At 42.9% G+C, this 14344-nt stretch overlaps 1 protein-coding gene across 2 annotated transcripts in view; it reads left to right on the plus strand.

Annotated features, from left to right (window-relative positions):
• WRN (WRN RecQ like helicase) overlaps positions 1-14344 on the plus strand; it is a 113139-nt gene that overhangs the window by 19574 nt on the left and 79221 nt on the right. For both annotated transcript variants that reach the window (XM_074950380.1, XM_074950382.1), the window contains exons 3-4: positions 10329-10444; positions 11415-11560. In XM_074950380.1, the coding sequence (XP_074806481.1) occupies positions 10329-10444; positions 11415-11560 (262 nt within the window). The remainder of the gene's footprint in view (positions 1-10328; positions 10445-11414; positions 11561-14344) is intronic.

The raw sequence follows: 14344 nt of genomic DNA on the forward strand, positions 1-14344 counted from the left end.
AAGTTACCCTATTTAGGAATGTATTTAATAACTCTAGGGAGCCTTCATGTCTATAAAACTCTAGATATTCTTGGAAATCATCTCCTTAACATTATATATATATATATAAAATAAAATGCTGACATAAGCATATATAGACTTGGGAAACTAATAAGAGATTATTGTCATAGCAGATGTTTTCTGTTGGGGGAATCAATACGGAAGAATGTGGGGTAAGAAAGATGCGCTGAGAGATATTAACTTGAAGAATTGTTAGTGCCCTCAGCGGTAAATAATTATGCTTTGACACAAGAGTCAGGTAAACTGAGAATGTATAGAAATGACATCACAACATATGTTTCTGGGAGAATATTCTTGGAAACTGGGTTTCCTTTGTCTGAAATCCTATATAATGATAGTGATATGAAAACTTTGGGGGCGAGGAAATGAAAACTGCATGTCCCTTCCAGATGCAGGTAAGATACATGTACAGCTCTTAGTCTGACAACAAAGGGTAGTAATGTATTTATTTCTGTCTTCTGTATAGTGCTGTACTTATCTCTGATTAATAATCTTAGATGAAATCATTTAAATTGAGCCTCTTATTTCAACAATATCAAGTCGTTAACACAGACACGCAACAAATATAATCCGCTCTGTCTGTCTATCAGTGACTAAACAGCAACATGGCATGAGGATTAAATTAATTAATAGCAGTCAAGACAGGAATGTTACTGTGTATAAAACACTGAGTAGTACATTACATAGCTGATTGTCTGAGTTTGCTATACTCCAGTGCTATGGAATAACAGCAGTTGCTCCACAGTTAAAGTTGCAGCTGACTCTTCTTTATAATCATGATTATGACCTCCTTTTAAAAACCAGAAAAACTGTTATAACATTATATCAACCTCAAAATTCATTGAGAAGAGACGAGGTTAAATTAGGGTATTACTACCAAATTTGAAGTGATTTGTAGAAGGGATTCCAGAATAGAATGTCCTATAAATAGGTGTTCAGAGTTGATAGTCTAACTTTGCCACTTCATAGCACATAAACTGAGTGGCCTGTATCACACCACAAAAATTCCAAACAAAGAAGATGGGAGAGAGAGAAAACATAGTGGTTGAGACTTAGCGCTCAGCACCTACATTTTGTTAATTTGAAGTATAATTTCAAAATTTGATTGGGATTACCAGCTCTGGCATGCTTATCATAGGATGTTAAATTGCGGCTGGAGACCTGAGTCCTCTTTTTAAAAACAAACAGGTACATTTCTAGCCTTGCTCTTTAGAGAAGAGAACTCAGAGGCAACCCAAGGTGGGAAGGAGAATGCTTCCATCAAATGTCTTGCAAGAGGGACCAAATCAGCCTGCTAAGATTTGTGTGAGAATCTCCCCTCTGGCAGATCTGAGGAGCTCCACAGGAAGTGGGGGCAATTTTCCCCTTCCCTCCCAAGCCCAGATCTTTCTCTGTCCTCCCTTCCTGCATACCTCCTTAGGTCCTCTGTCATTTGCATCAGCAGGAGTTGGTAGAATATTTCGACTGCAGAGGCTAAAGTTATGCAGATCTGCTCTTGGCATCAGCTGGCCCAAACGGTTCCTCTTAAGTTGCTGCTTAAACTATCATACTGAATAGGTTTACCTTCTTCAGTTACAAGATACTACTCCTGGGGGGATTCTGCACCAAAAAATTCAAAATTCTGCATATTTTATGTGTCAAAATAATGCAGTATAATCACACCAGTTTCAATAGTTTTGGTAATTTATTTAAACTACAATACAGGAAAAAGTCACGATAACTATTCAGCATTTCTTAAACACATGAAAGTTAAGTTACAAACACTTGGTAACTAATGCCCTGCATTCCAGTTATAATCCTGATTTTCATTTAAATTACATTACAGAATACCAAACTGGTGGGGGGGGGGGGGGAAGAGTAGAATGCCATTTTAAATTGCTCAGACTTTCACACATGAAAGTCATACAGTTTTGCTAATCATTGTCCTGGACTTGGCTGGGTACTTTGGGAAGTGCTTGGTTCTGATTGTCCTGACATTTTATTGACTGCTTGGTAAATGCTTTATTTGCCCTCAAAGTCTTTTTTCTTTTTTTTTAAATGAGTAAGTAAAATAAATCCTGAGCTGTAATCTAACCCCATTGTGCCGCTTTGGCACAGGAAAAAAGTGAGAAAGCAAATAGATCTTCCTAGCTGAGGATTCCTTTACTGTCATTTATAATAAGACTCCTTTACATCACTCTGGCAATGTAGGGGCCTTAAAACTTTCACAGGTTTTAATGCTTCTGGGGGAATTGACTGAGAATGGGGACAGTTAACTAACAATAGGCATGCTGCTACATTTCTGCCTCAGAGAATGAGCTCAATTAACCATCCACAACAACTTTAACAATTTTACTACACAGTCAGGGTGCTACCATGTGTGCCTCAGAGAATTAATTCAATTAACTCAGGCAGGCTGCTTCATTTGTGCCTTCAGCCTGCCTCGTGCATAATAAAAAGCCCTACACCTACATGCCAGGGAGCTGCAGTCGCAAGAGAGAGGGACAGAATCTCTCTCTCTCGCTTGTTGGCATGCACGTATGCCCAGCTCCTCCCCCCCCCCCCCCCCACGGTGATTATGCAGGCAGGCACGCATGCCCAGCCCCCTTCCCCTGTCTCTGAAGCTGCTCCAGGTATGCTGGAGCAGACGCGCTGCCTGGAGAATTTTTATTTTTTTTGGTGCAGTTTGGTTTGCCAGTGACTGTGCTATTGTGACTTTAGATTAAGCTTTTTAATGAACTGCATTATAAATGTTGGGTTTTCTTTAATTGCACTACTTGGGCATGTTATTTGCTTTTTACAAAACTACTGTAGGCATAATACAAAACATTGAAAATTGAGACCCTGATCCTACAAACACATAAGCAGGTTTTTAACTTTACTCACCCGAATAGTCCCATTTACATCTGAATCCTTCTTGCGCCATCAGTTGTCGCTTAGGGCACAAAGAAGGCTTTGACATCCTTGTCTATCCTGCTGTTTAACAGAATGGCTATCTAGTTGTATTTCTGTATCATAACTTTTTTACAAGGCTAGGTTATTGACCGTTGCTCAACGCCGAACTTAGTGTAGTGCTTTCTGTCTGGCCCCTACCCTTTGACCTGTCCTGCTTGGGTTCCAGTCCCAGGTGTTAAAACTCCCACCAGCATAAGAACATAAGCATGGCTATATTGGGTCAGACCAAAGGTCCATCTAGCCTAGTATCCTGTCTGCCAACAGTGGCCAATGCCAGGTGCCACAGAGGGAGTGAACCTAACAGGTAATGATCAAGTGATCTCTCTCCTGTCATCCATCTTCACCCTCTGATAAACAGAGGCTAGGGACACCATTCCTTACCCATCCTGGCTAATAGCCATTAATGGACTTAACCTCCATGAATTTATCCAGTTCTCTTTTAAACCCTGTTATAGCCCTAGCCTTCACAACCTCCTCAGGCAAGGAGTTCCACAGGTTGACTGTGCACTGTGTAAAGAAGAACTTCCTTTTATTTGTTTTAAACCTGCTGCCCATTAATTTCATTTGGTGGCCCCTAGTTTTTATATTATGGGAACAAGTAAATAACTTTTCCTTATTCACTTTCTCCACACCACTCATGATTTTATATACCTCTATCATATCCCCACTTAGTCTCCTCTTTTCCGAGTTGAAAAATCCTAGCCTCTTTAATCTCTCTTCATATGAGACCCGTTCCAAACCCCAATCATTTTAGTTGCCCTTTTCTGAACCTTTTCTAATGCCAGTATATCTTTTTTGAGATGAGGGGACCACATCTGCATGCAGTATTCAAGATGTGGGTGTACCATGGATTTATATAAGGGCAATAAGATATTCTCCGTCTTATTCTCTATCCCTTTTTTAATGATTCCTAACCTCCTGTTTGCTTTTTTGACGGCTGCTGCACACTGCGTGGACATCTTCAGAGAACTATCCACGATGACTCCACGATCTTTCTCCTGATTACTTGTAGCTAAATTAGCCCCCATCATATTGTATGTATAGTTGGGGTTATTTTTTCCAATGTGCATTACTTTACATTTATCCACATTAAATGTCATTTGCCATTTTGTTGCCCAATCACTTAATTTTGTGAGATCTTTGTGACGTTCTTCACTTCCTGCTTTGGTCTTAACTATCTTGAGCAGTTTAGTATCATCTGCAAACTTTGCCACCTCACTGTTTACCCCTTTCTCCAGATCATTTATGAATAAGTTGAATAGGATTGGTCCTAGGACTGACCCTTGGGGAACACCACTAGTTACCCCTCTCCATTCTGAAAATTTACCATTTATTCCTACCCTTTGTTCCCTGTCTTTTAACCAGTTCTCAATCCATGAAAGGATCTTCCCTGTTATCCCATGACTACTTAATTTATGTAAGAGCCTTGGGTGAGCATAGCTCTCGTGTTCATTGAAAAACACACGTTCTCCCACCATGTCAAGGTGCAGTGCCCAGGGAACGTTCAGTGGGACTACACATGGTCAAAGTTAAGCACGTGACTTCATCATGCCTTAGTCCCCTCTGTATGGGGTTGGCTCTCTGAGTCCTTCTCCATTCCAGTCTGTCTTGAAGCAGTTCCTTGGAAACGCCATAGCTAATCTGATCCTTTTGTATGACATCCTTCCATCTAGTTTTGCGTCTTCTAACCTTTCTCTTACTCACCACTTCTAAGTTTAACACCCTGTTTCCTGTATAGTCTTCCTATATGGAGTCTGTGGAGAAGGAGTGTGTACATTACTCCTGAGGGCATTCTGTACCAAAAAATTCTGTGCACAATATTTTAAAATTCTGCAAATTTTATTTGTCAAATGTGGAGGCTCCAGCATGGCAGTGGGGAGCACATGCTACTGGCTGCACAGAGGTGGGAGATGATGACTGTGCAGCACCCACCGGGACACGGACTCAGCGGTGAGGCTGCACCCAATCCTGACATAGTGCAAGGACTGGGCTTGCCCCAGAAACACTGCAGGGCCCTGCCCCTCTGTGTCAGGTGCACGAGGTGTGGGCAGGCAAGTTCAGGAAGGCAGGATCCAAGTGTGGAGCGGCTTAGTGTGGGGGGATCCAGGTGTGGGTTGAGAGGGTTCTGTGTGGGGCAGTCTGTGTGCGGCAGCTCAGTGGGGGTTCTGGGTGTGGAGGGGTTTGTTGGGGGGTTCTGGGTGCAAAGGTAATGGGACTCTGCAGGGAGGTCCAGGTGAAGGTGGTTGGGACTCAGCGGGGGAGAGGTCGGGTGTGTGTGTGGGGGATAGAGCTCAGCAGGGGGTATGGATGTGGGGGACTCGGGGAGGTCCAGATGCTGGGGCAGTGGGGCGGGGATTCAGGTGCAGCTGGTTGAGGCTCGTTGGGGTGGGTATCTGGGTGTGGGAGGCTCATTGGGGTGGTCCTGGGGCAGGGGGTGTGGGGCTCATTGGGGGTTCTGAGTGTGGGGGCAAGGCTCAGCAGGAGGGTCTGCGTATGAGGGGGTCTGGATGCATGGGGCTTGGACGGATGGGGGAGTAGCTCCCTGTACAGGGATCCCTCCCCCTGCAGCTGAGGAGCGATGGGTTCAGGAAGTGGGTGGCCGGGGGTGGGGAGTTTGCAGAGGTTCCTGCAGCCGGGGGAGAGATCTGAGGGTGGGTCTGACCCGGCCTCAGATGCTGTGCAGGGGAAGAGGAAGTCCTGTCCTCCTCAGTCCAGCCGGAACTAGCAGCTGAGTTGGCGCAGGGTAGGAGCCACCAGCCGGGTCTTCCCCCTGCCTCCTGCCCCACAGTGATTTACCTCTCTGCTGGCTGCCCTGGACCCACGAAACTCTATATATTTGTAGAGTAGGGTGCAGTAGGGGGGTTGCATGACTGCCCTTTGCTTCCCTGTCAGAAAGTCATTTTTCTGCAGGGAAGCAAATAAATCTGCGGGGGACATAAATTCTGCACATGTGCAGTGGTGCAGAATTCCCCCAGGAGTAATACCTGCAGCTGCTTACGGAAAAGCCTACGTGCGTCAGCAGTTTCTGCTGCACATGAGCCCTTCTATCCCAGGAGATGTACACAAAAAGCAAACAAACAAAAACCCATACGGTATTTCTCTGTTGTGAGCAGAAGTTGCATGTTACAACACAGCAGCTGAATATAAGTGGCACATAGTTATGTACAAATATTTTTGCTTATGATTAATAACTATCAACAAAGATCTGAAATGCAGTTTCCCCCACCCCCAAAGGTTGTAGCTGATCTTATCAGGATATACCTCTCAACCGAGAGGTGGATGCACTGCCATGGACAAATTTCAGCCAGAGCCAAATTATAAATCCTATTTAAAAAAAAACAAACACAAAAAATAACCAAACCAACCTTCCCCCCCCCCCAAAAAAAAACACAAACCTTAACCAAAACACCAAAACTAAAAAGAAAATTCAAAGGATATAAAAACTGAAATTTCACACCAAAAAGGCTACTACCTACATTTGCAGAGAACATTTTTATTTCCACTTTAGAATGTATCCCTAACTATGAAGATGCTACTATGTCCGTGATATGCAATTTGGCCAGATTGTGTTGCCTTGAAGGTGCTATGGATTATTTTTCTACTGTGGGTGTGACTCAAGGTTGTTTCCAAAGCTGGTAGCCAACATAACACACTACAGTAAGAAACACCCAGATAACTGATGGCGTATCTTTGCTACAAAATTGTATGTTCTGTACAGAGCAGAATTAGCGAACGTGATGCTGTCAAAGACCAGCTGCGTTCAGCATTGTGTCAGGTGTTTAAGGATAAACCCTGATCTACGCTGACCGCATAGTCACAGCCAGCATTGTTTGATTACTCTACTTTTTAGTCCCATCCTAGTGCTGTTAATATGTAGCAAAGACAAGGCCTGAGCCATTTCTTAGACATAATCTGTTGTTTTATAAGAAGGAACAAAATAAAAATTTTAACCAAGTAAAGATGAGATGAAATATCAAGTACAATTGATATTACACTTAATATTTATATGGTAGTTTTAATCTTCAGGGCACCTGACTAATAATTTAAAAATTACTCTTCTGTAGCCCAACGTTTCACATGCTCCTGGGTGTTTTGGCTACGCTCTTCTCTGCAGCTTCGTGGGGGTAGCTCAGCCTTTTGGTGCTGCATGCTCTAGCCACGCCCTCTCTGCTTCCGCCTGCCGCCAGACTCTGCCTTTGCAGCAGCAAGTGGTGGCAGTTTCTGTTTCTCCCACCCTTACTCTTCTGTTTTCACTTGTTTTGCCCATTTTTTGTGAAATGGGGAGCAGTGTTCTCCCTCTTCAGTGCTCCTCTTCCTCCCTGGGTTGGTTATCCCTCAGGTTTAACCCTCCTTCAGTCTCCACTGCAGCGTCTCCCTGCCTGCACTTCTCCCCCTGTAGAGGCATGGCAGAGCAGCCAGGAAAGCCCTGGGTCAAACCCAAGCAGTGCTCCATAGGTGATGCAGCCTTTCCAGGCTCAGCAGATGGGGAGTTGTGCCCAGACTGCACCCAGCCTTCTGTCTCAAACTCTATTAGCTCCCCCTTCACTCCTCCTCTGAGGAAGTGATTAGGGATGAATGGAACAAGTCTGATAAGGGCAAGCCCGTTCACAAGAGCCCCCCACCTCAGGGTCTGTAACATTCAAGAGCCAAAGACCTCTATTGCTGAAACATCAGAGGTGGACGCTGCAGTAGCATCCCTCGCCAGGGATATGGTTATTCCCTCAGGAGGGGAGTTCTCCCCGAAGGATCCCATAGGTTGAAAGATGGAATCCACTCTCCGAAAGGACTTTGAAGTCTCCTCTGCCACCCTTCGAGCGTCCTTGGCAGCTCCCTGTTTGGCTGGAGCATCTCTTTCCTGGACGGAAGATCTCAAAGGCCTTAAGCCCAGAGATCACCTTGACTTTGGTTCCATTTTAAAGAGCCTTCTTAGAAGAGGGCCTCATCCTCCCTGATTGAGCTAACCTCATTATCCCTAGCCCAATTCTTGCTTGCATATTTATACCTGCCTCTGGAAATTTCCACTACATGCATCCGACAAAGTGGGTCTTCACCCACGAAAGCTTATGCTCCAATACGTCTGTTAGTCTATAAGGTGCCACAGGACTCTTTGCCGATTTTAAAGAGTGTCTCCTTAACATCAGCATTTGTAGCTGATGCATCAGTGGATGCGATCAGGCTGTCAGTCCAAGCCATGGCTTCTAGCTGAATAGCCAGGTACCACCTACGGCTCTGACCCTGGAAGGTGGATACTCACTCTGAGCAAGTCCTATGTTCGGCCAAGTTTACAGGTTCCCTCCTTTTTTGGAGAAAAAGTTGGATACTTTGGTGGCTGACAATGTGGCAAAATCCACACACTCTCTCCCTTCCCCACAAAGCGCCCTCAGGAGAGTCTATGGACCAGCCTTCAGACAGAGGCACTCTTTTCGCTCCTCATCTTTGCAGACGTACCAGCAAAGGGACAAAGATTCTTCTAGGGAAAACAGTGGAATTGGGGCCTGGGGTGGGAAGTGTTGAGGGGGCAGCTTGCACCCGCCAATTCAGTGCAAATCCCAGAAACCCTGGAATTCCAACCATTCTGGACTTCTTCCAGAAAGACATAGACAGAGGCCTTCAACCCAGTATAGTTGCCCGTGGCAACTTTGTAGCATGCTATTCACAACATGCTTTGGTTTTCTCGTGGCTGACAATCCACAGGTAGCCAGATTCCTTGGAGCAGTCCTGGTTAGCCAGTCCGTCAGCCAGGCCACTCTTCCCAAAATGGGATTTACTGCTAGCTTTGAGGGCCCTGACAAGCCATCCACTCGAACCGTTGATTTCAGTGTTCTTATTTGTCCATTAAAATGTGTTTTAGTAGCTGTTGCATCCGCCAGGCGAGTGTCAGAGCTGTCAGTCTTATCTATGCAGGAGCCTTTACTGCATGTTCCATGAGGTGAAGGTGGGGTTCAGGACACCAGAATCTATTTTTCCTAAGGTAAATTCCTACTTCTATGGTTCTCAAGAGGTTGTGCTTCCTTTGTTCTGTCCAAAACCACAGCAGCAAACAGAGAAGACACGGTATACCCGAGGTTTTTAAGGCTCTTCTGACATCTCTCGCAAGTGTACACAGTCCTCAGGAAGATTGGTCTCTCTATTCTTGTCCTTCCACTCAAAATGGCAGGGACTTAGAGCTTCCAAGTCCTCAGTTGCTAGGTGGATTAGACTATATGTTGTGGAAGCCTACAAATCACTGGCCGTTCCTAGCTCAGAAGTGATCACGGCTCCCTCCACGAGATCTGTAGCAACCTTATAGGCGCAATGAGAAAATGTGTCCCCTATGGAATTGGCAAAGCGGACAGTTGGTCTGCAGCTAACACCTTCATTAAGCACTATAAAACTGACTTTCTTCTGCAGAGGCCTCCTTTGGCAGAAAGGTGCTGTGGGTGGTGGTCCAGAAATAATATCGGGCTTTTGGGTGTGCTCATTCAAAAGGGGGGGGTACTTCTTTTCTACCAAACTCTTGTTTTATACCCCTCCTTACGTCTGATCGCTGCTTGCTACTTTCCAGACATCCAGAATTGTGAGAGATGCTGCTTGCAGAAAGGAAATAATTGATAGGAAATTTTCTGTTCATTTTAAGGAACTCTACAAATTTCATATTTCTATGTATTGCACCACAAAAACTATATTAAAATAACATTATTAAGGTTGCAAAGTCAAACATTCCAAAAACTAGGAAATGCCAGAATTTAGGTTGCCTGTGTGACATTAATTTGCTCCACTTGTGAATGGGTACATAGCTCACTGAAGTCAGAATCCTTGGAGACTTTATCTGCTAAGCCCTAACAAGTCTCAGCTGAACATGTGCAATTTGTTATAGGTTTATAACTTGGCCAAAATTGGGCTCCTTTTTACAGGGATGCTATCTCCTGACATATTTCAGGTTCCTGCTCCACAGCAAAGGTTGCCAGAAATTTTTAACCTGGACAAAACGTACTTTCCCCTAGCCTTGTTCTCAGAAATGATGAACTGTTTTGGCTGAAATTTTACAAAAACAGGTCAATAAAAGGTTGACACCTGGCATGGAAAATTTCAGCCCAAATGGTTAAAGTTTGGCAAATTTGTAAGCAACCCAAGACCGGGTCTTTAATAAAGGGTGGTGCTATGAGCTGTCTATTTTAAAGTTTGTAACTGTTCTGCTAAATAGTTTTACAGTAACAAACCAATCCCAAAATTGTTTTGGTAGCCAAGACTATGGCTTTAAGACAGTTGTGCAACAATTGTAGTGCTAATGAATGTATTTGCAATGTGGCTAAATATGCCCTATAACAGATCCTCTTCTAAATGCTGTTAAACAGAAGTCTCATGGTCAGAGGAGTGTTCTGGAAAATGACCTGCCTTTCTTAGAGTTCCATGGCTCTGTTGTTTACAGCTATGATGCCAGCGACTGTTCCTTTTTGTCAGAAGACATCAGGTAAAAGCTTGCTTGTTTTCTTGTTGTGTCTCTATCTCTACCTCTACCTCAGAAGTGTTTGTGTTTTTCACGTGCACATCTATACCTGTTGTGCAGTTTTCATACACAGACTGGGTCAGCTGCTCAGCCATAGAAAGTGTCTGTTGATAATCGAGGTCTTCTCTTTAGTATAAGTAGCAGAATTCTGTCTGGTTTTACAATGTTGTTTACAATCACCAAGTAAAGTTACAGTTTCTTAGGACTAAAGATTATCCATAAATGCTACTGAATGATGTCTGGAGTGAGTGGAAATTTAGAAATAAACTTTTAACTTTAGCTGACTGGATGTAGTTCTGCATTTGTACCCTTTTTGTGAGACTTCATGTCTGGGGGCAGCAGTCTTTAAAGTGCAAATCCTGTCAGACTCTACAAGTGTGTAACTTTTCATGTTGTGACTAACTCCATGGATTTCAATAATTTCAGTAGGACTACAGTGTGTAAAGTATGTGTTTGAATCTCTGCAAGATCAGAGCCTAAAGATATACAGTACATAGTGCATACAATATTTTTGGGAAGAAACTTAACTATTTTTCTCAATTTATTGATGATTTTATGTTATGAGCAAGAACTTCCAAAAATATATATATATAAGGAAGGAGTGGCCAGTTTCTGTTTCTCTCTCCCTTGGGAATTTAATTTAATTTAATTTAATTTAATTACGGCCCAGCAGGCCAACAAACGGGTGTCTGTACTGTACAGGACCTGTAGTTAAGGGTATACGTTGTTTGGAAGGTTTCAGGTGGGCCCTTCGTAGTAGGGTGAATTTCACCCTTAGCGTGGAGGCTGTTTGACTACAACTCTGCTAACAGCCCCTGAACAGGGAGTCGTTTAGTCGTTCATTTTAAAGTAAGCTATCCTGTTGTCATCTGTTATAGATATATATGTGTAGCAGAATAACTAAATGGGAATTAATCAACTATTTTCTCTTCAGAAGAAACCTGTCTGGTGGAGATGTGATAGGATTTGACATTGAATGGCCACCATCATATACTAAAGGGAAAGTAGGGAAAGTCGCCCTAATCCAAATATGTGTATCTGAGAAAAAATGCTACTTGTTTCACATTTCGTCAATGTCAGGTCAGTGTCATTCTTTCTGTGCTCTGGTTCACATGGACATGAATTGCCTCTCTGTTTCAGGTTACTTGTTCTGTGCTTTTGCCTCCAGAAGCAGACAGTACTTCCTGTTTCCGCTGATAGAGAAAACCCACCCCCACTATAGTGCACATATCCAACTATGCAATTCTGTGTAGGTACATTGGTCTCTGTCGGTCCATATAGGTAGTTTATATCATAAAAGTGCCACTGTTAATATATAATTAATTTAATTAAAAAATCTTTATCTGTGTTATTAGCATTGTAAATTAAAGCTGAATCAATTTTGAGAGAGATTTTTTTCAAAAGAGTTTAGTATCCAGTAGGTCCCGTATGGGCACCTAAATGAAGTGGCCAGATTTTCTAAAGTGCTCAGTATCCAGCATCTCCCATTGTTTCCAAACAAGGAGGAAGGAAAGTTTCCTTCTCATTTTACTCTGCTAATGTTTTCATTTCTCTTTGAAGACGACTGTCATAGCTTATTTACACAGTCACTTTCTTGCGCTCCTGAGGAAGGGTTTGAATTCAGGAAAACTATCTTTACTAAAATAAAAAATATTAAACATTCATACCATTTGCCCAATATAATTTATTTGTTTTCTCTCCCCCCCTCCCCCCTCACAGAAATGAAACGGTAGGCCTACATTTTGCTGACAATGACCCTTATTACCTTGGCTCGACTGGCTAAAAACCTTACGAGTGGTCAGAATGCTATTGGTTCTTAAAATCTGTGTGTTATCCTGTATTCCTATAGGGGAGGTATCAAGTATCTGCTGTGCAGACTAGTTCTAGCTTGCTTGATGTATCTGTGGCAAGCCTGGTGTGTAGTGTCTGTAGAACCTGCACTTTTATGGTTGTGAATGAAACCACCTAAATGAACAGAGAGTAAACTGATGCAATGTTATTGTCATGTGTCGGCAGATGTTCTGAAGCTGTGTGAAAGAGGTTGTTAATCTCATTGGGGTGTTCACTCTAATGTTTAATGATGACGCTTTAAATGTCTGTATTTAATGGCTTATTTTAGCAAATGTGGTGGGGCAATGTTGAAGGGTAGGAAATTCAGATGGAAGAAAGGTACAAAGACATGAAAGAGGGAGAGAAATGATGAAAGGAGGATAGAGGAAGAAGAGAAACAAGGGCAGACATGCTGGCGATCCTAAAGGTAGCGATTTTCCCACTGAGTGATGATAAATGTGATGACATTGAACATAGGATGCGAATAAATAAAAGTTGAGTTCCTAGTTGAAGGGTATGTATGTTACTTCCTGGATTTTTATGCCAACCTTCCATTCATATCAGTAGGAGATGCCCTGTGAATTGAGGGGAGTATAGAGTCCTAAATATAAACCCTAGTCCATGAACAATAATCCAACATAAACTTTGGAGTCTGTTCAGAATGGGGACCATACAAGTATCAAGATTATATCATAAAATGTAGCCAGACACACATGGTGAAATGTTGAGTCTGAAAATACTTATCAAGTTAGAAACTTGCTCAATTTCTACTTTCCAAACTTGAGCTTTGCACTAGATGTGAATATATTTGGGTGCAGATTTACAAGTGGTTTAGGGCTTTAAAGATTATGGCCAGAATAGTCCAAGGTGGGTTCCTGAAGTCAGGCCTTAAATCATAATTAGGCTTCTAAGTAAGATGTCCAGAATACAAAGCACCCACAAATCTGGTGGAGAATAGGCCACTTCTGTTTAAATACCTAAAGCCTGATTCAGGTGCTGAACTGTAGTAAACCAAGCTTGAATGTTTTAGTCTGTGCCCTTTGTTACCTATCAGTCACTATAACCTTCAAAAATATTCTATGACCTAATATTGTCATGAGATCCACTTGATGGAAATTCAGGATTTTAGAGCACCAAAGTATGAACTCTGTATGCTGTGTGAGAACTCTGATAGAACTGGCTCATGTTGAAACCATACTGAGGAATATAGATATTACTGTTTTTCTCTTGCACGTGTTACTCTCTGTCAAAAGTGAAAAAGAATGCTCTGTGACACTGAATTTCAAAATGAAATATGAGAATCTGAGTTCCACATTTTTGGCATTTCAGAGTTTATCTAAATTCACAGTTTACTCCAGGCTTGCTTTGTTGGCCTATCACCCACACTCATCTGGTCCTAACCCAGTGTACATACTGGGCTTGGCCGTACAATGCAAAAGCTCTTTCTGGGTGTAATTTTGTGGGTGGGTGATGGTCTCTCCTTCCAAAGGATGATATGTCTATATTTGGAGTGGTCTTTGCACATGATGAATTGTATCTTGGGTGGAGGCACTGTGCAACCACAAGTCCCGCTGCTGTCAGTAGTAGTTACTGGCACTTACAGCAAAGGACCTTGCCTGAGAGACACATGCTCTTGTGTCTGGGCAAATGCTGTAGGAAGGAATATAATTGCTCACAACTCATTTATATTCAGTGAAAAATGCATCACATTTCTTTCTCCTGCTTGGAGTCACTGGGAGCTGTTGGTGTACAGTACTTCTAAAAATCCTGGCCCATTTGCTTAGAGTTTGCTGTCCCCACTGGGCAACCACTGCAGGACCTACTCCTGGTATCAGATTTCTCCCAAATGTCAATCTTTCTCAGAGTACTCTGATGGCGGCAACGCTCCTGCTTGGTTTGTTTTTTGGTTAACTTGCTTTTAGTATGCCATTCCAACCCACCTGAGTTTCCAGGGAAATCTGCTTTCCTAACTGTAAAGGAGGACTTGTGGCACCTTAGAGACTAACCAATTTATTTGAGCATAAACTTTTGTGA

The sequence above is a fragment of the Natator depressus genome, chromosome 4 (genome assembly GCF_965152275.1).
Source record: "Natator depressus isolate rNatDep1 chromosome 4, rNatDep2.hap1, whole genome shotgun sequence".
Taxonomy (NCBI): domain Eukaryota; kingdom Metazoa; phylum Chordata; order Testudines; family Cheloniidae; genus Natator; species Natator depressus.